We start from the raw sequence: 24450 nt of genomic DNA on the forward strand, positions 1-24450 counted from the left end.
TTTATATTCCATTCTGGTAGAATTGTGGTAATTCATCATTGTTGATCGTCCGTGAAACGGAGTGATATTATTCCGTCTTGCAGGTGTGGAATTCCAGTACTAAGCGCTCAAGTTAGTGTCAGTGTGCGTAACGTCAGGGATTCCTGGCAATTGATCATTGTGGAGTGATACCAGATTGTGATGTTAATTTCTTGTTTTGTCTTAGGGCCGTGACAAGTGTGTGTGTATATATATATATAATTATTATATATATTATATATATATATATATTATATATATATATATATATATTATATATATATATATATTATATATATATATATATATATATATATATATATATATATATATATGTCGTACCTAATAGCCAGAACGCACTTCTCAGCCTACTATTCAAGGCCCGATTTGCCTAATAAGCCAAGTTTTCATGAATTAATGTTTTTTCGTCTACCTAACCTACCTAACCTAACCTAACCTAGCTTTTTTTGGCAACCTAACCTAACCTTACCTATAAATATAGGTTAGGTTAGGTTAGGTAGGGTTGGTTAGGTTCGGTCATATATCTACGTTAATTTTAACTCCAATAAAAAAAAATTGACCTCATACATAGAGAAATGGGTGGCTTTATCATTTCATAAGAAAAAAATTATAGTAAATATATTAATTCAGGAAAACTTGGCTTATTAGGCAAATCGGGCCTTGAATAGTAGGCTGAGAAGTGAGTTCTGGCTACTAGGTACGACATATATATATATATATATATATATATATATATATATATATATATATATATATATATATATATATATATATATATATATATATATATATATATATATATATATATATATATATATATATGACCGCTCGTATTCTGAAAACTCGTATTCAGAAGCTAATTTCCCTATAAGAAATAATGGGAAATGAATTAATCCGTTCCTGACTACCCCAAAAACCCCACATCAAACTAAATTTTTATACCTAATTCATCTAAATAAACCTACAAAACTATGTTTAAGTTATTACTTACCTTGCTGTTGAATGCTGTAGGCATATGGAAGATGGTGAGGAGGGAGGAGGAGGAGAGGAGTTACTGTTTGGAAGGGGAGTCCCCTTCCATTATCACATCAGGCAGTGAGGACCTTTCTGGTGTGCTCTCCCTGGCAAGTTTTATCTGAGTGCCACTAGGTCCTGGTTGAGGCTCACTGCTCGATTTTCTCACCACAAATCTATCCATGGAAGCTTGCTTTTCCCTTCTTCGCAAGCTGTCTCTGTAGTAAGGCATCACATTGTCATTGAAAAAATTAAGGCAACGGCCTACTACAGATTAATTACTGCAGAAGAGACATTCGCTACTGCCTCATCCTCCTCCACTGTAGAATCATCAGCTGCGTTGTCTTGCTGTTCCTGTTGAAGGGCTTGGAGTTCTTCGGTGGTCAGTTCTTCGTTGTGTTCCTCCACCAACTCCTCCACATCATCACCATCCAATTCCAAGCCCATTTGCCGGCCCAGAGTAACAATTTCCTCAACAATAGGCACATCATTTACAGGCTCAACCCCCTCAAAGTCTAGTTCTCTTACACATTCAGGCCACAATTTTCTCCAGCCAGAGATCAGGGTTCTTTGAGTCACTTCCTTGCCAGGCTTTATCAACGAGTTTTAAAGCACTACAAATATTAAAATGGTGTTTCCAGAACTCTTTGAGGGGTGAGGTTTGTGGCTTCAGTCACTTCAAAACAATTCCGGAAAAGTGCCCTTTCATAAAGTTTCTTAAAATTCGCTATGATTTTCTGGTCCATAGGCTGAATTAGAGGAGTGGTGTTAGGAGGAAGGAATTTAACTGTGAGGAATTTATTGTATCTGGGCAACAAATCATCTTCCAAGCCTGGAGGATGAGCAGGAGCATTGTCGAGGAGAAGCACGGCTTTGAGTGGCAAATGTTTCTCCTGCAGATATTTTTCTATGGCAGGGCACACAACTTCATTCATCCACTCCGAGAAATTAAGCCTAGTCACCCATGCTTTTTTATTAGCCTTCCACATCACACACAAATGGGTTTTCTGCACTTTATACTGTTTGAAAACCCTTGGATTTTCAGAATGATACACTAGCAAGGGTTTAATTTTCAAATCGCCACTCGCATTTGAACACAGCACAAGTGTAAACCTATCTTTCATTGGCTTGTGTCCGAGCAATGAATTTTCCTCCTTGTTAATGTATGTCCTCTTAGGCATTCTTTTCCAAAACAGTCCTGTTTCGTCACAATTAAACACTTGATTGCGGTAGGTATCCCTCAGCCTCTGCAAACTCTTTAAATTCCTCAATAAATCGTCCAGCGGCTGGTTTGTCTGAGCTGGCTGCCTCCCCGTGCCTCGCAACACTATGGATACCACTTCTTCTAAATTTTTCAAACCAGCCCCTGCTTGCCTTAAACTCTTTCGTATCTGCATCACTCGTTGCAGGGGTATTCTTTAGAAGGTCTTCGTGCAATACCCTGGCTTTCTCACAAATGATGGCCTCCAAAACACTATCACCCCTTAACTCCTTGTGGTGATTGCAATATGTGGACCTATGTTCTAAGTCGTAATTAGAGCACTGGGGTCATTTGCAACAGTAAGTATTGTGCAGTATTCTAATACTTGGAAATTAGAGTACTTGCCGTGTGTGTTATTGCAAAGGGGTTGTCATTGATGGTGATTGTTGCTAGTGTTGAGCAATCACCGTATGTGATTGCAGTTCAGTAAATCATTGTGAGGCCGTATTCTTGAGGGTTCATGCTCTGAATGTTATTTACTAGTGTTCTGCAGTATTGCCATTGCAACAGGATTGTAACGTAAATCACTGTGATTTGTTAGATTGATTCATCATTGTCGTGGGTGAACTCGGCTGAAGACGAGTACTTGGATTTTATATTCTCCTGTTATCTGGTAGGACATCGATGTCCAGTATTCAGTGAGGTGATTGCGAGGCAATTAATGTAACGTAACCAAGGGAACATTGCTTTAAGAGAATTTGTTCTGTAACAATTTGAGTAACGTAGAATACGTTTGGGTTAATTTACTTTCCTCCAAGCAGCAACAGTAGTCTCAGAGTAACCTATCCATCAGCCAGATAAGAATAAGAGTATTGTTTATCGTAATTAACGGTCATTGGGCCGGGTAATTGACGTGTTTCAGGAAGTCAAAGTAATTAACTTCGATTCGTGTTTGATCGACTCACATGAAGGCTCCATTGTTCCATTAACGTAACGTCGTTATTTATCTGTCCGGAAGTACCGGCACTTGATTGACTCGTGGGAAGAGTAACGTCATTTTAGAATAACGTCAACGTGGTGATTAGCGTCCTTAATCACCTGAATTGGTCTGAGTATGGAAGGCTCAGACGGAATTCATTCCTTAATGTAAATTGCTGAGCCAGTGTAAAAGGTTGCGTATTTAATTGATTAATTATTATCTTGAGGATAGTAATTAATTGCTCTATTAATGCACACGTTACTAACAATGCACACAGCCACATCGGCTCCACTGTAGTTCTCGAGGAAATGGCAACTTTCATGAGATGTTTTAGGGTTTTCCCTGAGCATGGTTAGTATGGTTATTTTTACACCATAATAGACTGTGAACACTTTCAAACAAGATTATAAAATAATAAAGCAATTTAACAATAACTACAGTGGTAACAATAACACACTAGAAAATGTTTTGCACTGTAAAAACCTTTGTTCCTGCAAGGTTTTCCCTTGAGGAAATCAAATTACCACTAATGAACCAAGAGAATATGTACGTGACAACAACCTGTAAAAACAATGAACCAGTTCTCCCAAAGGATTTTTTCTTGCCTAGGTAATGGTTGGCTCGTCATTCCTTGCCCGAAACTATACCTCGTCTCTGTTTCTCTCTCTTCGTTGCTCCACCTCTCTCCCTCTCTCCCCCTCCCCAATACCCAGCCCGTCCTCAGGGTAAGGTGATTACACTGAGACACCAACCTCACTCACACCACCTGGATAGATATCTGGATATTTGTGATCGTCTGGGTAGTATATTATGGTTCCAATAATAGTCTACTTCTAAACTTTTTTTCAGGAAACAGGAAACTTTTTCCTGAATAGAGAATATTCTCAAGTTATAACTTTATTGAATTATAAATCGACTGGTTCAAAATATAAGAGGTCAGTGGTAAACTCGTTTTCTCTGATATGGCCTGAAGCCTATGTTTTCTTTATAATGGAATTTTTGGGATATTCATATAGTTTTCGAAGTTCATATTTGATGTGTTAATACTACTCAGCTTAAATTAAGCCAAACCTCATTTAACCTTAACTAAACCTTAACCTAATGTAACCATGAGCAGGGAGTAGATAATGAGGCTAATTATGTAGTAGTTTTAAAGTAATTACCTCAATGGTCCAAATCTTCTGAAACAGGTTTCCCACATGATAGAGAGGTTCCGTACTCATACATGAGACGTAATAACCTTATGTGGACCATGCTAGATGCCGACCATTAATACAGCGGGATCTTGGCCTCTTAACTCCTCCCTCCCCCTCTCCCCCTCTCCCACACACGACCCCCCCATACTTAACCCTACACACACACACACACACACACACACACACCACATGACATTCCACCCATGTCCCCTTGAGGGGACATGGGTGGAAACTAGGAAACTCAGATGAGTCAGAGAGATGTTAGGAAGTTTCCTTTTAGCGTGAGAGTAGTGGGAAAATGGAATGCACTTCAGGAACAGGTTGTGGAAGCAAATACTATTCATACTTTTAAAACTAGGTATGATAGGGAAATGGGACAGGAGTCATTGCTGTAAACAACCGATAGCTGGAAAGGCGGGATCCAAGAGTCAATGCTCGATCCTGCAAGCACAAATAGGTGAGTACAAATAGGTGAGTACAAATAGGTGAGTACACAAACAACACGGCCTCTCTCTATTAACAACATTAATAGAAAGAGCAGCTACTGTGGCTAGCAGGAACGGATCCAGACTACTAATCATGGAAGATTTCAACCACGGGAAGATAGATTGGGAGAACAGAGACCCACATGGAGGACCAGACACATGGAGAGCTAAGCTGCTGGACGTGGCAACAAGAAACTTTCTAAGTCAACACGTCAAGGGACCGACAAGAATGAGAGGAGGGGATGAACCAGCCTGGTTTGATCTGATATTTACCCTAAATGAGTCGGATATAAGGGAAGTTAAGTTGGAAGCCCCCCTTGGGAATTAGTGATCATAGTGTGTTTAGCTTTGAGTACCTGGTAGAGCTAGGAATTATCTCTCCCGAAAAAAGAACTGGGAAACAAAGGGCTGGCGTACCGAAAGGGAAACTATGAGGAGATGAATAAATTCCTAAGGGATATACCATGGGACACAGAACTCAGAACCAAGTCCGTACAAGACATGATGGACTATATCACCCAAAAGTGTCAGGAGGCGGTAAACAGGTTTATCCCGGCCCGACAGGGAAAAAACAAAGAAGAATCCGTGGTTTAATAGGGAATGTATGAAAGCAAAGGAGCTGAACAAAAGAGCATGGAGAAACTTCCGTAATAACAGAACACCAGAAAGTAGAGAGTGATACCAGAGAACCAGGAACGAGTATGTTAGTGTGAGAAGAGCAGCTGAGAAAAGGTATGAAAATGATATAGCTAATAAAGCCAAGACCGAACCAAAGCTACTACATAGTCACATCAAGGAGGAAGACAACAGTGAAGGAACAGGTGATGGAACTTAGGACTGGGTGAGGACAGGTGCACATGAGAATGACAAGAGAGTGTGTGAAGAACTCAACAAAAGGTTCCAGGAGGTCTTTACAAGTAGAACAAGGAGAGGTTACAGCGCTAGGAGAGGTGGCAGCAAACCAGGCGACCTTGGAAGGGTTTGAAATTACAAGAGATGAGGTCAAGAGGCACCTATTGGAGCTGGACGTGAGAAAGGCTGTTGGGCCAGGACGAAATCTCACTATGGGTATTGAAAAAGTGTGCAGGAACACTTTGAAACTTTCCTACAGTGAATAGTATGTCATTGGAAACGGGAGACCTACCAGAAATATGGAAGACTGGCTAATGTAGTCCCAATATACAAAAAGGGTGACAGACAAGAGGCACTGAAGCTAGCAGGCCAGTGTCCTAAACTTGTATACCATGCAAGGTGATGGAGAAGATCGTGAGAAAAAACCTAGTAACACATCTGGAGAGAAGGGACTTCGTGACAACCCATCAACATGGGTTCAGGGAGGGTAAATCTTGCCTTACAGGCTTAATAGAATTCTACGATCAGGTGACAAAGATTAAGCAAGAAAGAGAAGGATGGGCGGACTGCATTTTTTGGACTGTCGGAAAACCTTTGACACAGTACCCCATAAAACGCTGATGCATAAGCTGGAGAAACTGGCAGGAGTAACTGGTAGGGTGCTCCAGTGGACAAGGGAGTACCTAAGCAATAGGAAGCAGAGAGTTACAGTGAGGGGTGAGACCTCAGATTGGCGGGAAGTCACCAGTGGAGTCCCACAGGGCTCTGTACTCGGATCTATCCTGTTTCTGATATATGTAAATGATCTCCCAGAGGGTAGAGACTCATTCCTCTAAATGTTTGCTGAAGATGCCAAAATTATGAGAAGGGTGAAGACAGAGGAAGACAGCTTGAGGCTTCAAGAAGTCTTAGACAAGCTGCAGGAATGGTTGAACAAATGGTTGTTAGAGTTTAACCCAAGCAAATGTAATGTAATGAAGGTAGGGTAGGGAGCAGGAGACCAGATACAAGGTATCATTTGGGAGATGAAATACTTCAAGAGTCAGAGAGAGAGAGAGACCTGGTGGTTGATATCACGCCAGAACTGTCCCCTGAAGATAGGGGTATCAGGTCAGATACAGGGGTATCAGATAGGGGGAAGTTCTATCAAGTAGATAACATCAGTGGCATATGACAGGTTGGCTAACATAAGAACGACCTTTAGAAACTTGTGTAAGGAATCTTTCAGAACATTATATACCACATACGTCAGACCAATCCTGGAGTATGCGGCTCCAGCATGGAGTCCATATCTAGTCAAGCATAAGACTAAATTGGAAAAGGTTCAAAGGTTTGCCATCAGACTAGTACCCTAACTGAGGGGTATGAGCTACAAGGAGAGACTACGGGAATTAAACCTCACGTCACTGGACGACAGAAGAGTTAGAGGGGACATGATCACCACATACAAGATTCTCAGAGGAATTGACAGGGTAGATAAAGACAGACTATTTAACACCAGGGGCACACGCACTAGGGGACACAGGTGGAAATTGAGTGCCTAAATGAGCCACAGAGACGTTAGAAAGAATTTTTTTTACTGTCAGAGTAATGGACATATGGAATGCATTAGGAAGTCAGTAACCTGTACATTAGTTGATTGACTGTTGAGAGGCGGGACCAAAGAGCCAGAGCTCAACACCTGCAACCACAATTAGGTGAGTACACACACACACACACTGCCAGTTGATTGACGGGACCAAAGAGCCAGAGCTCAACCCCCGCAAGCACAATTAGGTGAGTACACACACACTGCCAGTTGATTGACAGTTGAGAGGCGGGACCAAAGAGCCGAAACTCAACCTCCGCAAGCACAACTAGACGAGTCCACACACAGCCATGCCAGGGCCAACCGAGGAAGCAGCCATAACTGAGATAAACACCGGCGGCCAGAACAGTACCCACGTGGACGGGTATCCAAATCAGGCCATGTATGAACTAAAGTATTTTGGAAGGATTAAACGCGCAGGGCCGTGTTTGGCTGGTCTTAACCCGGGTTATTTTGGTCACCAGAGAGAAATGCTTTTTGTATGCAAATTTGGTGTGTGGGGGTGACTCCAGTTTACAGTATGGACCGTCGACCTATCGAGTTGTAGATACCAGTGTGCATACTGTTAGTATGTCCATGTTTTGATCGTGCTCCAGCTCTTGGCCCCCGCTTCATAGTTAATCGACCGGTATTATTGCATCCGCAAACCAACAGGTGTTTTTCTGTATTTATATTTAATTTGTGTATGGAGTTAGCTCTCACTACTTTTCCCCTGGTAGTGTTCTGCTGCACTCGTGTAGTGTTCTAGTCCCCCTGGTAGTGTTCTGCTGCACTCGTGTAGTGTTCTAGTCCCCCTGGTAGTGTTCTACTGCACTCGTGTAGTGTTCTAGTCCCCCTGGTAGTGTTCTACTGCACTCGAGTAGTGTTCTAGTCCCCCTGGTAGTGTTCTACTGCACTCAAGTAGTGTTCTAGTCCCCCTGGTAGTGTTCTGCTGCACTCGAGTAGTGTTCTAGTCCCCCTGGTAGTGTTCTACTGCACTCGAGTAGTGTTCTAGTCCCCCTGGTAGTGTTCTACTGCACTCGTGTAGTGTTGTAGTCCCCCTGGTAGTGTTCTACTGCACTTGTGTAGTGTTCTAGTCCCCCTGGTAGTGTTCTACTGCACTCAAGTAGTGTTCTAGTCCCCCTGGTAGTGTTCTACTGCACTCAAGTAGTGTTCTAGTCCCCCTGGTAGTGTTCTACTGCACTCGAGTAGTGTTCTAGTCCCCCTGGTAGTGTTCTACTGCACTCGAGTAGTGTTCTAGTCCCCCTGGTAGTGTTCTACTGCACTCAAGTAGTGTTCTAGTCCCCCTGGTAGTGTTCTACTGCACTCAAGTAGTGTTCTAGTCCCCCTGGTAGTGTTCTGCTGCACTCGAGTAGTGTTCTAGTTCCCCTGGTAGTGTTCTACTGCACTCGAGTAGTGTTCTAGTCCCCCTGGTAGTGTTCTACTGCACTCGTGTAGTGTTCTAGTCCCCCCTGGTAGTGTTCTGCTGCACTCGAGTAGTGTTCTAGTCCCCCTGGTAGTGTTCTACTGCACTCGAGTAGTGTTCTAGTCCCCCTGGTAGTGTTCTACTGCACTCAAGTAGTGTTCTAGTCCCCCTGGTAGTGTTCTACTGCACTCAAGTAGTGTTCTAGTCCCCCCTGGTAGTGTTCTGCTGCACTCGTGTAGTGTTCTAGTCCCCCTGGTAGTGTTCTACTGCACTCGAGTAGTGTTCTAGTCCCCCTGGTAGTGTTCTACTGCACTCAAGTAGTGTTCTAGTCCCCCTGGTAGTGTTCTACTGCACTCAAGTAGTGTTCTAGTCCCCCTGGTAGTGTTCTGCTGCACTCGTGTAGTGTTCTAGTCCCCCTGGTAGTGTTCTGCTGCACTCGAGTAGTGTTCTAGTCCCCCTGGTAGTGTTCTACTGCACTCGAGTAGTGTTCTAGTTCCCCTGGTAGTGTTCTACTGCACTCGAGTAGTGTTCTAGTCCCCCTGGTAGTGTTCTACTGCACTCGAGTAGTGTTCTAGTTCCCCTGGTAGTGTTCTACTGCACTCGAGTAGTGTTCTAGTTCCCCCTGGTAGTGTTCTACTGCACTCGAGTAGTGTTCTAGTTCCCCTGGTAGTGTTCTGCTGCACTCGAGTAGTGTTCTAGTTCCCCCTGGTAGTGTTCTACTGCACTCGAGTAGTGTTCTAGTTCCCCTGGTAGTGTTCTACTGCACTCGAGTAGTGTTCTAGTTCCCCCTGGTAGTGTTCTACTGCACTCGAGTAGTGTTCTAGTTCCCCCTGGTAGTGTTCTACTGCACTCGAGTAGTGTTCTAGTTCCCCCTGGTAGTGTTCTACTGCACTCGAGTAGTGTTCTAGTTCCCCCTGGTAGTGTTCTACTGCACTCGAGTAGTGTTCTAGTTCCCCCTGGTAGTGTTCTACTGCACTCGAGTAGTGTTCTAGTTCCCCCTGGTAGTGTTCTACTGCACTCGAGTAGTGTTCTAGTTCCCCCTGGTAGTGTTCTACTGCACTCGTGTAGTGTTCTAGTCCCCCTGGCAGTGTTCTACTGCACTCGTGTAGTGTTCTAGTCCCCCTGGCAGTGTTCTAGTTCCCCCCAGTAATGATCTACTTCCCCCAAGTAGTGATCTACTTCCCCCAGTAATGATCTACTTCCCCCAAGTAATGATCTACTTCCCCCAGTAATGATCTACTTCCCCCAGTAATGATCTACTTCCCCCTAGTAATGATCTACTTCCCCCAGTAATGATCTATTTGCCCCAGTAGTGTGTTTATTTCCTCCTTAGTGTGTTCTACTTTCCCCTAGTGTGTTCTGCTTTCCCCTAGTGTGTTCTACTTTCCCCTAGTGTGTTCTCCTTTCCCCTAGTGTGTTCTACTTTCCCCTAGTGTGTTCTCCTTTCTCCTAGTGTGTTCTACTTTCCCTAGTGTGTTCTCCTTTCCCCTAGTGTGTTCACCTTTCCCCTAGTGTGTTCTACTTTCCCTTAGTGTGTTCTCCTTTCCCCTAGTGTGTTCACCTTTCCCCTAGTGTGTTCTAATTTCCCCCTAGTGTGTTCTCCTTTCCCCTAGTGTGTTCACCTTTCCCCTAGTGTGTTCTACTTTCCCCCTAGTGTGTTCTACTTTCCCCTAGTGTGTTCTCCTTTCTCCTAGTGTGTTCTACTTTCCCTAGTGTGTTCTCCTTTCCCCTAGTGTGTTAGCTTTCCCCTAGTGTGTTCTACTTTCCCTTAGTGTGTTCTCCTTTCCCCTAGTGTGTTCACCTTTCCCCTAGTGTGTTCTACTTTCCCCGAGTGCGTTCTACTTTCCCCTAGTGTGTTCTACTTTCCCCGAGTGTGTTCTACTTTCCCCGAGTGTGTTGAGCTTTCCCCCCTAGTGTGTTCTACTTTCCCTAGTGTGTTCTCCTTTCCCCTAGTGTGTTCTACTTTCGCCTAGTGTGTTCTCCTTTCCCCTAGTGTGTTCTACTTTCGCCTAGTGTGTTCTCCTTTCTCCTAGTGTGTTCTACTTTCCCTAGTGTGTTCTCCTTTCCCCTAGTGTGTTCACCTTTCCCCTAGTGTGTTCTACTTTCCCCTAGTGTGTTCTCCTTTTCCCTAGTGTGTTCACCTTTCCCCGAGTGTGTTCTACTTTCCCCGAGTGTGTTCTACTTTCCCCGAGTGTGTTGAGCTTTCCCCCCTAGTGTGTTCTGTTTTTTTCCCTTTGCATGTTCTTCCTCCGTCAAGTGTTCTCTACTTACCTTTGCTTGTTCTTTCCAAACCATCCTCTTGTTTAGATGGTACTTTTTGTAACTATCTTGAGGTAGTTACAAAAAGGGCTTTCTACAACAGGGCTGCAAAAAAGGGTTCACTGACAGTCTACTGAGCAGTTTCTGACGGAGTCCAGGTTTCCTAGGGAGTTATATATGTGTCACCGGCTGACAGGTGTGGAGGCTGTATGCACAGTTCCAGTGTTGGACTAAGAGCCGTAGGCAGACCAGAGCCAGTTGGGGTGATAAGATGCCAAGTTTTCCTTCAGAATAACCTGGAGTTGTAACGAGTTAAGTTATCCCTTGAAATATTTCGTGTGTTTATAAATATAACTTTGTCATCTTCTGACTTAGCTTTTTCCCTACTTGAATGCCAGTTGGGTCAAGTAAAAACCTTATTCCCCTAGACATGAAAATACACGACGCCCCCCTAGACATGCACTATCTTGAGGTTATCTTGAGATGATTTCGGGGCTTTAGTGTCCCCGCGGCCCGGTCCTCGACCAGGCCTCCACCCCCAGGAAGCAGCCCGTGACAGCTGACTAACTCCCAGGTACCTATTTACTGCTAGGTAACAGGGGCATTCAGGGTGAAAGAAACTTTGCCCATTTGTTTCTGCCTCGTGCGGGAATCGAACCCACGCCACAGAATTACGAGTCCTGCGCGCTATCCACCAGGCTACGAGGACAAACATTGACGTACTAAGCAATAAGGCAGTAGAACTTTGTACTCTTCGCTGTATCACCGAAAAAAGCTAAAAAAACAAACTTAAATATTCCAAGGCCTAGCATAGCACACATGTGTACTATATTAGGCCTCTGATTATTTAGTCTCTGCAACATAAGTATAAATTTTTTCCGGATTTTCCAAATTCAATAGTACCGATTTCTACTTTCTAATTGCGTTGTACGTCGGTATATGTACTATGGTCCTCATCGTTACTGTAAGTACTACCAAAACAGGAGGATGTGCTGGCTTCCCCCCCCCCCCTCAAGTGTTCTCTACTTCCTCTAGTGTGTTCTACTTCTCCCTAGTGTGTTCTACTTCTCCCTAGTGTGTTCTACTTCTCCCTAGTGTGTTCTACTTGCTCCTTAGTGTGTTCTACTTCTCCCTAGTGTGTTCTACTTCTCCCTAGTGTGTTCTACTTCTCCCTAGTGTGTTCTACTTCTCCCTAGTGTGTTCTACTTCTCCCTAGTGTGTTCTACTTCTCCCTAGTGTGTTCTACTTGTTCCTTAGTGTGTTCTACTTGCTCCTTAGTGTGTTCTACTTCCTCCTCTAGTGTGTCCTTCCTTCCTAGTGTGTTCTTATTTTTCTTCCTTTATTGTGTTCTGCCTCTTCCCCTAATGTGTTTTACAATTTCGCCTACTCTGTTCTACTTCCCCCTAGTGCATTCTACTTTATCTCCTAGTGTGTTCTATTTCCCCTTAATATGCTTTACTACCCATGTACTGTGTTTTGCTTCCTCTGTATTGTGTTATTGTTTCTACTTTAGTTTGTTCTACTTCCTCCTCTCATATGTTGTTCTTTCTCCCCCTAGTTTATACTACTTCCTCTAGCTTCTTCTACTTACTCCCTTTGTGTATTTTACCTCCCTCCTTTGTGTATTCTACTTCCTCTTCTTGTTCTACTCCCCCCCCCCCCTAGTGCGCTCTAATTCCTTCCCTAATGTGTTCTACTCACCCTGTAAGGTAGTGTGTTATAATTCCTTAATGTGTTCAACTTACCCTATAAGGTAGTGTGTTCTAATTCTTCCCCTTGTGTTTACCTATTGGTTACCTATTAATGTTTTCGAGAGTTCTTCTCCCGCAGCCAGAACTGTGTTCAGCCTTCTATTGTGATTGCGTTTGTGAGACTCTTCATAGGCCTAAGGCTCAAATAGCCATTACAACCAGGTTGATCCAATAATTCCAAGATTATAGAGCTCTCTCTCTTGAAACCTTTCTCAGTTGATTCAGCGATATTTCTTATATTTCTTGGCAGGAGATTAAACACCTGGTGGAGCTCAGATATTACACTGTTTACTGACCGGCCTCCTGCCACCTCGACCTTCCTGTGGGGTGCTGTATGCTTCCCACCATGGATGAGGCGGAGGTGAGGAAGCTTCCCACCATGGATGAGGCGGAGGTGAGGAAGCTTCCCACCATGGATGAGGCGGAGGTGAGGAAGCTTCCCACCATGGATGAGGCGGAGGTGAGGAAGCTTCCCACCATGGATGAGGCGGAGGTGAGGAAGCTTCCCACCATGGATGAGGCGGAGGTGGGGAAGCTTCCCACCATGGATGAGGCGTAGGTGGGGAAGCTTCCCACCATGGATGAGGCGGAGGTGGGGAAGCTTCCCACCATGGATGAGGCGTAGGTGGGGAAGCTTCCCACCATGGATGAGGCGGAGGTGAGGAAGCTTCCCACCATGGATGAGGCGGAGGTGGGGAAGCTTCCCACCATGGATGAGGCGTAGGTGGGGAAGCTTCCCACCATGGATGAGGCGGAGGTGGGGAAGCTTCCCACCATGGATGAGGCTGAGGTGGGGAAGCTTCCCACCATGGATGAGGCGGAGGTGGGGAAGCTTCCCACCATGGATGAGGCGGAGGTGGGGAAGCTTCCCACCATGGATGAGGCGGAGGTGGATGAAGCTTCCCACCATGGATAAGGCGGAGGTGAGGAAGCTTCCCACCATGGATAAGGCGGAGGTGAAGAAGCTTCCCACCATGGATGAGGCGGAGGTGAGGAAGCTTCCCACCATGGATAAGGCGGAGGTGAAGAAGCTTCCCACCATGGATGAGGCGGAGGTGAGGAAGCTTCCCACCATGGATAAGGCGGAGGTGAGGAAGCTTCCCGCCATGGATGAGGCGGAGGTGAGGAAGCTGTGGAGGCTCACTGCAGGGTTAGGCCCATCATTCTTGACGTAACAGCAACATCAGTTAAACCAGAGGGAACAAGACCATGTATTAAATTAGGACTGTAGGTCTAATCTCTTAAGGTGACTAATACACTTAGTCTGTCTGCTGTTCTTTGACTAGAAGAGAGGCTTCACCAGACACGGGTCATGGGGATCGTCGGAGCAAGCAATCCACTCTCCGTCCTCCTCTACCGGATAGGCAGGGGTGTGAGGAGGAGGAGGAGAAGGAGAAGGGGGGATGGGAGGAGTGTATAATTGGTTTCTTAGATCTCATAATTTGGTTACTCAGGTTCCATTAGCGTCTCCTCGTCTGGGTTTCACAACAAGTACCACCTCGTCGATGATTATATCGTGTGTGAGAGAGAGCACCTGTGGGTGTGGGCTCGGGAGTCATGTTCCTGATTCCTTCGGTCAGGGAGGACTAGCTCCTAGACCCGCCTCGTTACAATCGAGCATCTAGTGTAACTTCAGTAATTTTGCCATGCCGGCTTCTGAAGTTTTCTGTAATTACCTAAGTGTAGTTACATGAGAGCTACACTACAACCCTCTAACACACAGTTTGCAAAAGATAACTGTTTAACATTTTTTCTGCACCTCTGTTTTGTTAGCTTGAACTTAGGGTTTCAAAAATTCCTCTACTCATTCCTTTATGAGTAGAGGAAAATTCCGTAGTTCCGCACTACTTTATTCCGTAGTGAAAATTCCTTTTCACTACGTAAAAAAATTACGTAGTGATCATCACACCTCTTTCTTCTATATTCTAGATTTGGCAAACTTAGCACCTGTAGTCTCTCCTCGTAGCTCTTGTTGTTTACTTTCTCAAGCCATTACTTTCGTCAAAGGTTGTGAGCAGTTTCATTAATACTTCACCATCCGTGTATTTCAAAATGATTCCGAAGATGGAAAACATAGCGCATGGTCCTCGCTCAATGTTCTTCATGTGGTCCTCTGGTGAATGCCCACTATTGAGAACCTCCCTTATATGAAGGGAGGTTCATCTCAGTTCTAACTCTTATCACAGTTCTTTAATATCTTTCCACATAATATGGAGGTTGTGTGTAGCCTATTTTCTCCTCTTCCACGTCCTGCTTGTAATTGGTCTTCTAAAGTCTGATATATTGCCTCTAATTACCGTCCTCATCTTTTTGTCATTTAGAAAACATTTCGTCAGTGTCAGCAGTCTGCCTGTCACCCCTGCAGCATGTTCCAGTTTCTAGAACAAACTCTTATGTGTGACTCTGTTAAAAGCCATTTTTGGGCCCCCCAAAAATTATTCCAACCATTTCTTTTCTGTAAAATTTATCATGCGTTATCATATGTACTAAGTAGATTTGCTACACAAGATCTACCTGTTTGAGAGCCATACTGTCTGTCTGTTATTGTATCATTTCTCTCTATTCTACCAATTTGATTTTTAACTATTTTTCTTGTGTTTTGACCACCTCGCGTGTCAACAATTCAGGTTTGAAATTTAGAGGGAATTCTTTGCTATCACTTTTGTAGATTGGAATTATGTTTGTTTTTTCCATATATTTGCTGAGATTCCTGTGCATAATCATGTCTGATAAATCAATTGAAATGAAATGCTTAGCTCAGGTGCGCAATTCTCGCAGAGCCCAAGGTGACAGCCAGGGAGGGTCCGGGATGGGCGGGTCTAGGAAGGAGGACCTGGGGGATCAGGGGTGTGAGGGGGGGGGGGGCTTGTGGATCTGGTACGTGGAGGCTAGGAGGGTCTAGGGTGGTGTAGCTGGAAGTCTGGGGTTGGGGGTCAATTAGGCCATGGGATGGAGGAACTGGGGGGGGGGCTATGTGATGGGGGAGGGTGGTCGGGGGGGGGGGGGGGTGGGAATGAAGGAGCGACTGGGGTGGGGGGGAGGCAGGAGGTCAGGAGTTGGGAGTGAAGGGAAGCCTGGGGTTGGGGGCTGAGAGGGAGTGAGTGGGGGTATGAAGGAAAGCTTGGGGTGGGGGAACAGGGAGGTCCTGGGGTGCAGGAAAGAATTGGGGAATAAGGAGGGCAAGGGGGACCTTGGGTCGGGCAGCAGGGCGGGGCATGGTCTGGAGGGGGTCTCTACCGGTTGGGGAGGTGCAGGTGAATGGGGGAGAATGGTCATGGAGTGGGATTGTGGGAGGCTTCTGTTACATTCCTTCCTGGGAATATTGGCCTGCTGGTGGGGGGGATTTCCACTCCCGCCGTTCCCTCCCTTTCCTGTAGCTCCCCCGTTCCTATCCCTTCCCATGCATCTTCTCCTTGCTTCTGCCGCCTTCCTTCTCTCTTCCCTCGTCATGTCCCGCTGCAAAAATAAAAAAATCGTCCTTCTATTCCCCTAGTCTCATAAGTTTACTCTTCCTGGACAGGATTTACTCTTTTGTTGTCTCGGACATGAGCACTAACATTATCAGTTGTTTCCTTTCCTTCTTGTAGCCACCCAGCATGAAAACCTTCTCTGTTTCCATTAGCCTCTACCATATTCAAACCTTTAAGACCTTTGTGTGTGTGTGTGTGTGTGTGTGTGTGTGTGTGTGTGTGTGTGTGTGTGTGTGTGTGTGTGTGTGTGTGTGTGTGTGTGTGTGTGTGTGTGTGTGTGTGTGTGTGTGTGTGTGTATGTGTATGTATATATATATATATATATATATATATATATATATATATATATATATATATATATATATATATATATATATATGTCGTACCTAATAGCCAGAACTCACTTCTCAGCCTAGTATGCAAGGCCCGATTTGCCTAATAAGCCAAGTTTTCATGAATGAATTGTTTTTCGACTACCTAACCTACCTAACCTAACCTAACCTAACTTTCTCGGCTACCTAACCTAACCTAACCAATAAAGATAGGTTAGGTTAGGTTAGGTAGGGTTGGTTAGGTTCGGTCATATATCTACGTTAATTTTAACTCCAATAAAAAAAAATTGACCTCATACATAATGAAATGGGTAGCTTTATCATTTCATAAGAAAAAAAATAGAGAAAATATATTAATTCAGGAAAACTTGGCTTATTAGGCAAATCGGGCCTTGCATAGTAGGCTGAGAAGTGCGTTCTGGCTACTAGGTACGACATATATATATATATATATATATATATATATGTCGTACCTAGTAGCCAGAACTCACTTCTATGCCTACTATGCAAGGCTCGATTTGCCTAATAAGCCAAGTTTTCATGAATTAATTGTTTTTCGACTACCTAACCTACCTAACCTAACCTAACCTAACTTTTTCGGCTACCTAACCGAACCTAACCTATAGAGATAGGTTAGGTTAGGTTAGGTACGGTTGGTTAGGTTCGGTCATATATCTACGTTAATTTTAACTCCAATAAAAAAAAATGACCTCATACATAATGAAATGGGTAGCTTTATCATTTCATAAGAAAAAAAATAGAGAAAATATATTAATTTAGGAAAACTTGGCTTATTAGGCAAATTGGGCCTTGCATAGTAGGCTGAGAAGTGCGTTCTGGCTACTAGGTACGACATATATATATATATATATATATATATATCGTTTTGTGACGATCACAAAACACTGATCATTTTATGCGGAAAATCCACAGAGAACCTCATTTCATATTTCTCTGTGGATTTTCCGCATATATATATATATATATATATATATATATGTCGTACCTAGTAGCCAGAACGCACTTCTGAGCCTACTATGCAAGGCCCGATTTGCCTAATAAGCCAAGTTTTTATGAATTAATGTTTTTTCGTTTACCTAACCTACCTAACCTAACCTAACCTAGCTTTTTCGGCTACCTAACCGAACCTAACCTATAAAGATAGGTTAGGTTAGGTTAGGTAGGGATGGTTAGGTTTAGTCATATATCTACGTTAATTTTAACTCCAATAAAAAAAAATTGACCTCATACATAATGAAATGGGTAGCTTTATCATTTCATACGAAAAAAATAGAGAAAATTTATTAATTCAAGAAAACTTGGCTTATTAGGCAAATCGGGCCTTGCATAGTAGGCTGACAAGTGCGTTCTGGCTATTAGGTACGACATATATATATATATATATATATATATATATATATATATATATATATATATATATATATATGTCGTACCTAGTAGCCAGAACTCACTTCTCAGCTTACTATGCAAGGCCCGATTTGCCTAATAAGCCAAGTTTTCATGAATTAATGTTTTTTCGTCTACCTAACCTACCTAACCTAACCTAACCTAGCTTTTTTTGGCTACCTAACCTAACCTTACCTATATATATAGGTTAGGTTAGGTTAGGTAGGGTTGGTTAGGTTCGGTCATATATCTACGTTAATTTTAACTCCAATAAAAAAAAATTGACCTCATACATAGTGAAAAGGGTAGCTTTATCATTTCATAAGAAAAAAATTATAGTAAATATATTAATTCAGGAAAACTTGGCTTATTAGGCAAATTGGGCCTTGAATAGTAGGCTGAGAAGTGAGTTCTGGCTACTAGGTACGACATATATATATATATATATATATATGTCGTACCTAGTAGCCAGAACGCACTTCTCGGCCTACTATGCAAGGCCCGATTTGCCTAATAAGCCAAGTTTTCCTGAATTATTATATTTTCTCAATTTTTTTTCTTATGAGATGATAAAGCTACCCATTTCATTATGTATGAGGTCAATATTTTTTTATTGGAGATAAAATTAACGTAGATATATGACCAAACCTAACCAACCCTACCTAACCTAACCTAACCTATCTTTTTAGGTTAGGTTAGGTGAGGTAGCCGAAAAAGTTAGGTTAGGTTTGGTTAGGTAGGTTAGGTACTCGAAAAACAATTAATTAATGAAAACTTGGCTTATTAGGCAAATCGGGCCTTGAATAGTAGGCTGAGAAGTCCGTTCTGGCTATTAGGTACGACATATATATATATATATATATATATATATATATATATATATATATATATATATATATATATATATATATATATATATATATATATATATAAATATATAGAGTAACGTCACCACTGTTTTATTTTATGTTATTTTTTAACTTTATAATCTTGTTTGTTTGCTCTGTACATAGCCAATGGATTGTCTTTGTTCATAATTTATTTTCAAGTTTATTAAAGTTTCATTGTTCCTACTATTTGTTTTGCGTGTTTTCCCTTACTTCACCACAGAAGGCAACAGCCAAGCAGTCAACTTTTTTTGTAAATGTGATTGGCATTGGCACCAGCCATTAGGAGGACTGCCGAACACCTACACTCCTTTTTTTTCATCACAAGACAAACATAGGAATGTGCCTCAATGCCAACAGTGACTGCCCAGATAGGTACAAGAGGAGTGTTTTTCACGCTTATGTCGACCGTGCTCTCAGCCACAGCTCAGGATGGAAGCAAGTCGATGAAGAACTCTGTAGGGTAAGGCAGGTCCTAGTCAAAGTCATTGTCATTGCTACTTGGGTAGGCTCATCCTCCTGTGAAGTAGTTGCCAGGGTTTCAGGGAGAGGTAGAGTGGGGGATGGAGGGCTTAGGACTTGCTCAAACCTGCTTGGGTCAGGAAGAAGTCCTGGGGGTGAGGGGGCGAGGATTGCTTGGGGAGAGGGCACGCCCTCCTGTGGTGTAGTTGACAGTGGTTTAGGGGGAGGTGGAGTGGGGGATGGAGGGCTTAGGTCTTGCCTTGGCCTGCCAGGGGCAGGAAGAAGACCAGGGGCTAGGAAAGCAGGGGATACTTGGGATAAGGGGAGAGGGAGGATTTGGGTGATATGATGGACACTGTGCAGGGGCAAGGAAGGGTTTGTGCTGGGGGTTAGGGGGGCCCTATTGGGTGGTGGGCTGGGGTCTGACAGTCCCCTCTGGGGTTCCTGAGTTGCTTCATTGGGGTTCCCCACTCCCCTCTGGGATTGCTGGGTTGGAAGGTGAGGTTCCCTGTCTCACATCCCTCTCCCTGCGCCTTTTCTTTGCATCTGCTGCCCTTACTATCTCGTCCCTGGTCATGTCCTTCTGAAGATATACCTCTTTGTTATTTCTTGCATATCTCAGTTTGCTCTTCTTTACTAGGATGTCCATTTTGATGACCTCGCTCTTGAATACTACCTTGAGTACTCTCTTTTTGTCTCTGTTGTACTAGCCAATCCGGAAAAACTGTTCTATGTCTCGTTCAGCCCCCTTCCATTCCTATCTTCTTTAATATCCCTGCCAATGCAGCTTTGTCTTTAGTCCTCCATTCCTCCCTTGTGGAACCCACTTGTTCCTTCACACCTAGCACTACTACAGCTCTTTTCCATTCCATTAGCTGGCTTGTGCATCTAGCTGCCTGTTACGGCCCTCTCGGGTCGCAACTGGGTTCTTACTCTGATGATGTTAGAGGAAGGGTATCCGGCCCAAAGCCAGTAGTGGCTTTCAAGGGATGAGATCCGTAACGCAAGTAAAATAAAAGGGGAAGGGAAAGAAAGGCAAAAACTTAATATTATATAATGATCACCGTCACCAATAAATATATATAAACGATTACACAGGGGGGGGGGGGAGTATAAACACTACTACACTGTTGTCTTCTTCTGAAGACTCTGGATCCTCTCGATGCCAAGTTCTCGGTGCTCTCGTGGCCTCACGACGAATCCTTCGAAAAGCTGAGTCTACCCCGGCCACAGGCCAGCCAAAACACAGTTCCACTGGGGGCACCGCCGTGGAGGCCGTCAACCACAAGTCCAGCAGAACAGCTGGCAGGTTCTGGATCAGCAACGCTGGTCAGGCCACTCCACGAGCGATACTAGGGTAGCGCCCTAGTCAGGAGCCTCGTGTGATACCACAGATCACTCTCCTGTCCACAATACCCCAGTGGTTAATCGTCTCCACCAGTCAGTCCCGGGTATGACAATCCTCAACTGCCGCTTTACAGGCAGGGTAACACCACAGTGTTCATCCGGGAGGCGACTCACAGCTGCTGCAGCAAAACACTTGGTGTCGAGACGGCTGCATTGGGTAGACTGACTCAACTTCCATTACAGCAGTCCCAGGTCGACTCTGTAAGCAGACACGTCATCAATAACAGGGACACACTAAAGCACCTCACTTACAGGCTCAGACCCAAACGCCGACGTAACCACTCCATAGATGGCGTTGTTGTCTGAGCACCACCTCACCAGAGGTCAGCAGCGGCTGTGTTGTGAGCTGAACAGGACTGGAAACTGGCCCTTGTGGCCAGTACACCTCGTCCTCACCAGGTGTCGTCGTCCATTTGGAGGGGGTTTCGGGAGCTGACCCACAGATGGCGCGGTCGTCACTGCTCCGTGCTCGGACGCTGGATTCGGGTCCGTAACACTGCCTCCTGTGAGGTTATTGCTTTCATTACAACTTCCTTGACTGTGCACATAGCATCTGGGCTCTTCAGTATTTCAGCAAAGGTTGGACCAATTGTAGGGGTCCCTGCCATTGCTACATATCCTGGCACCTGGGGGTTGGTTGCCTGGGCCAGAGTCTGAGAAGGGCCTGTTTTTAGGCTTTTGATCTCCTCTTGTGCTGCACTTAGTTCTATCTGCAGCTTACATATATTTTCCCTCAGGTCCTTCAATTCCCCACTGATTTCTTTCCATGTCTTAGCAATCATCTCCATGTGTGACTTGTTCAGTCCCTCTCCTCCAGCTTTGTTCTGTTGTCTTACCATCTCGCTTGACCTGTGTGTGTGTGTGTGTGTGTGTGTGTGTGTGTGTGTGTGTGTGTGTGTGTGTGTGTATGTGTGTGTGTGTGTGTGTGTGTGTGTGTGTGTGTGTGTGTGTACACATATAAGGAGTATAACTTGCCAGAATATGAGCCAGGAGGCAGGTGTGGCAGGCGACCAACACAGCCTCGCCCAACAAAACCTTTACGAGAATCAAGTGTGTTTAATCAACTGACGCAGACAATTCATATTTAACTTACACATCTGTTATGGGAAAAATTTAATATCACTAATAGGAGGGGTACCCGGCGTGGCCCGGGTTTCTCTGTCTTCAATCTGTCCATCCAACTATATGTCGGTCTATCTATCCATCTCCATCCATCCATGTTTTCATCCATCTATCCCTCTTTTTTCCATCCATTTATCCAACCATCTACCCATCTATATACATCTAACTATCCATCTATCCATCGATCAATCTGTCTATACATTTTTCTATCCATCCATCCATAGGAAAATTCATCCATCTTTCCATCTGTCCATCTATCTATATACCTATCCTTATGTCCATCTATCTATACACCTATCCTTATGTCCATCTATTTATCCAACTGTCCGTCTCCCCATTAATGCATTCATCTCTTCATCTACCTATATTTTCATCTGTCCATCCATCGATCTATCCATATATCCAACTATCCATCACTATCTCGCAATCTATCCGTTTACCCATTAATATCCATCTATTCATCTACTCGATGTCTGTCCATCTATCCTTCCATCTAACCATCTATCCATCCAACTATCCATCTACCTATTAGTCCATCTATCTATTAGCCCATCTGTCCATTTATCCATCCATCAATCAGTCCATTATCCATCAATCCATATATTCATCTATCAGTCCATCTTTCCATCAACTGTGTCTGTGCCCTCTCTCTCTGTCTCTGTCTCTGTGTATATCTCTGTCTGTTCGTATCTGTCTCTTATAAATAAAAATAAAAACAATTACCATTGGATTGTCTCCAGTGAGTGTAGTGTGGTGGTTTGAAATACTAAAAAATTGAATATTTACCCAACTTTCTTTCTCCGTGAAAGGGACGTGGCCGGAGAAACCAGAGAAAGCTTGGGAAAGTGGCCTGATTTTTTGATATCCTTAACAAAATTAAGGTCGTGAAAATTTTTTTGCTAATTTTCCTAAGATCAGTGAATAATGGTGTATGTCACTATAAGAAAATAAAGTGGATTTTGAAAAGATTTTTTTTAATATATAGCTGCCTGGCAGTGCCAAAAATCGTCTGGAAAGAGATACATACACAGAGATATTCCATCTTATTGACGCTCGATAATCAACAGGTGATCTCAACAGAGGCTGACTCACCAACAGGTGATCTCAACAGAGGCTGACTCACCAACAGGTGATCTCAACAGAGGCTGACTCACTAACAGATGATCTCAACAGAGACAGACTCACCAACAGGTGATCTCAACAGAGGCTGACTCACTAACAGATGATCTCAACAGAGGCAGACTCACCAACAGATGATCTCAACAGAGACTGAGTCACCAACAGATGATCTCAACAGAGGCAGACTCACCAACAGATGATCTCAACAGAGACTGACTCACCAACAGATGATCTCAACAGAGGCAGACTCACCAACAGGTGATCTCAACAGAGGCAGACTCACCAACAGGTGATCTCAACAGAGGCAGACTCACCAACAGATGATCTCAACAGAGGCAGACTCACCAACAGGTGATCTCAACAGAGGCAGACTCACCAACAGATGATCTCAACAGAGGCTGACTCACCAACAGATGATCTCAACAGAGGCTGACTCACTAACAGATGATCTCAACAGAGGCTGACTCACTAACAGATGATCTCAACAGAGGCAGACTCACCAACAGATGATCTCAACAGAGGCAGACTCACCAACAGATGATCTCAACAGAGGCAGACTCACCAACAGATGATCTCAACAGAGGCAGACTCACCAACAGATGAAGGTCTCAACAGAGACGTTCATCTACCCATCTCTATCAATGAAAGTCAGAGACGGACTTTCATTTACAGTCTAATGAAGTGTTAATTAAAGTCTGGAATAAGAACTGAAGAGGAACATAAACAGGAAACAGGTCATAGTATCATTTTCAAAAGAGCAATTAAAGTCATTCTTACAGAGACTGTACAGAGAGCAAGAGATGATCTATAGCCAGACTTAGTCTTATAAGCAGAGGCTTATAAGCAGATATAACCCTATAGGCAGACATAGGTCAATAGGCAGTTATAGTCCTATGATAATAATTCATTGTGTCGGGGGACAGGATCTAGAGTGTATTCATACACGTTAGGCTTATATCGTCGCCCCCCCCTCAGGTCAAATTACCGACCCCGTCTCAGATTTAACCCCACAACAAGCTGACTAACTGTAGAGAACCTACTTACTGCTAGGCGAACAGAGGCATTAGGTAAAAGAGAATATGTCCAACCATTTCTGTTCCACCCAGGATTCGAACCAGAAATTTTCGATTGTGCGACAAGAACGAACTGACTGTACTACAGAGATCTTGTGTCGGCCTCCTCAAGGCAGACACAAACCCTCAATTAGACCCCATAGGCAGACGTAAGACTATAAGCAGACATAACTCCTTCAGGCAGACATTGGGGTATAAGAAGACAAAATCAAATAGGCCTATAGGCAGAGACTGTTATTAATTTGTTATTTAATGTTATTTAATTAGTGAGACTCTGTGAGATATTATTAGTATGTGTCATGTCATATATTGTGACCTTGACAAGGACAGGAAGCCGGCGGCTTGTTCCAGATGCTCCCAATATTGAAACAAGTTACAGCGACGAATCTTTTACGATGTCTT

At 43.8% G+C, this 24450-nt stretch overlaps 2 protein-coding genes across 2 annotated transcripts in view; one reads left to right on the top strand and one right to left on the bottom strand.

The window, feature by feature from the left end:
- The window catches only part of LOC123756003 (uncharacterized), a 490424-nt gene that overhangs the window by 41747 nt on the left and 424227 nt on the right, over positions 1-24450 (top strand). The gene's annotated exons all lie outside the window — the stretch shown is intronic.
- Positions 13058-13645, bottom strand: LOC138350066 (uncharacterized). The gene has a single exon (XM_069300347.1). The coding sequence runs from the start codon at positions 13643-13645 to the stop codon at positions 13058-13060; it is 588 nt and encodes a 195-aa protein (XP_069156448.1).

This window comes from Procambarus clarkii, chromosome 43 (genome assembly GCF_040958095.1).
Source record: "Procambarus clarkii isolate CNS0578487 chromosome 43, FALCON_Pclarkii_2.0, whole genome shotgun sequence".
Taxonomy (NCBI): Eukaryota; Metazoa; Arthropoda; class Malacostraca; order Decapoda; family Cambaridae; genus Procambarus; species Procambarus clarkii.

Coding starts and splice junctions, on each gene's coding strand:
- LOC138350066 (XM_069300347.1), bottom strand. CDS start 13,645: ATGGTGGGAAGCTTCCCCACCTCCGCCTCATCCATGGTGGGAAGCTTC.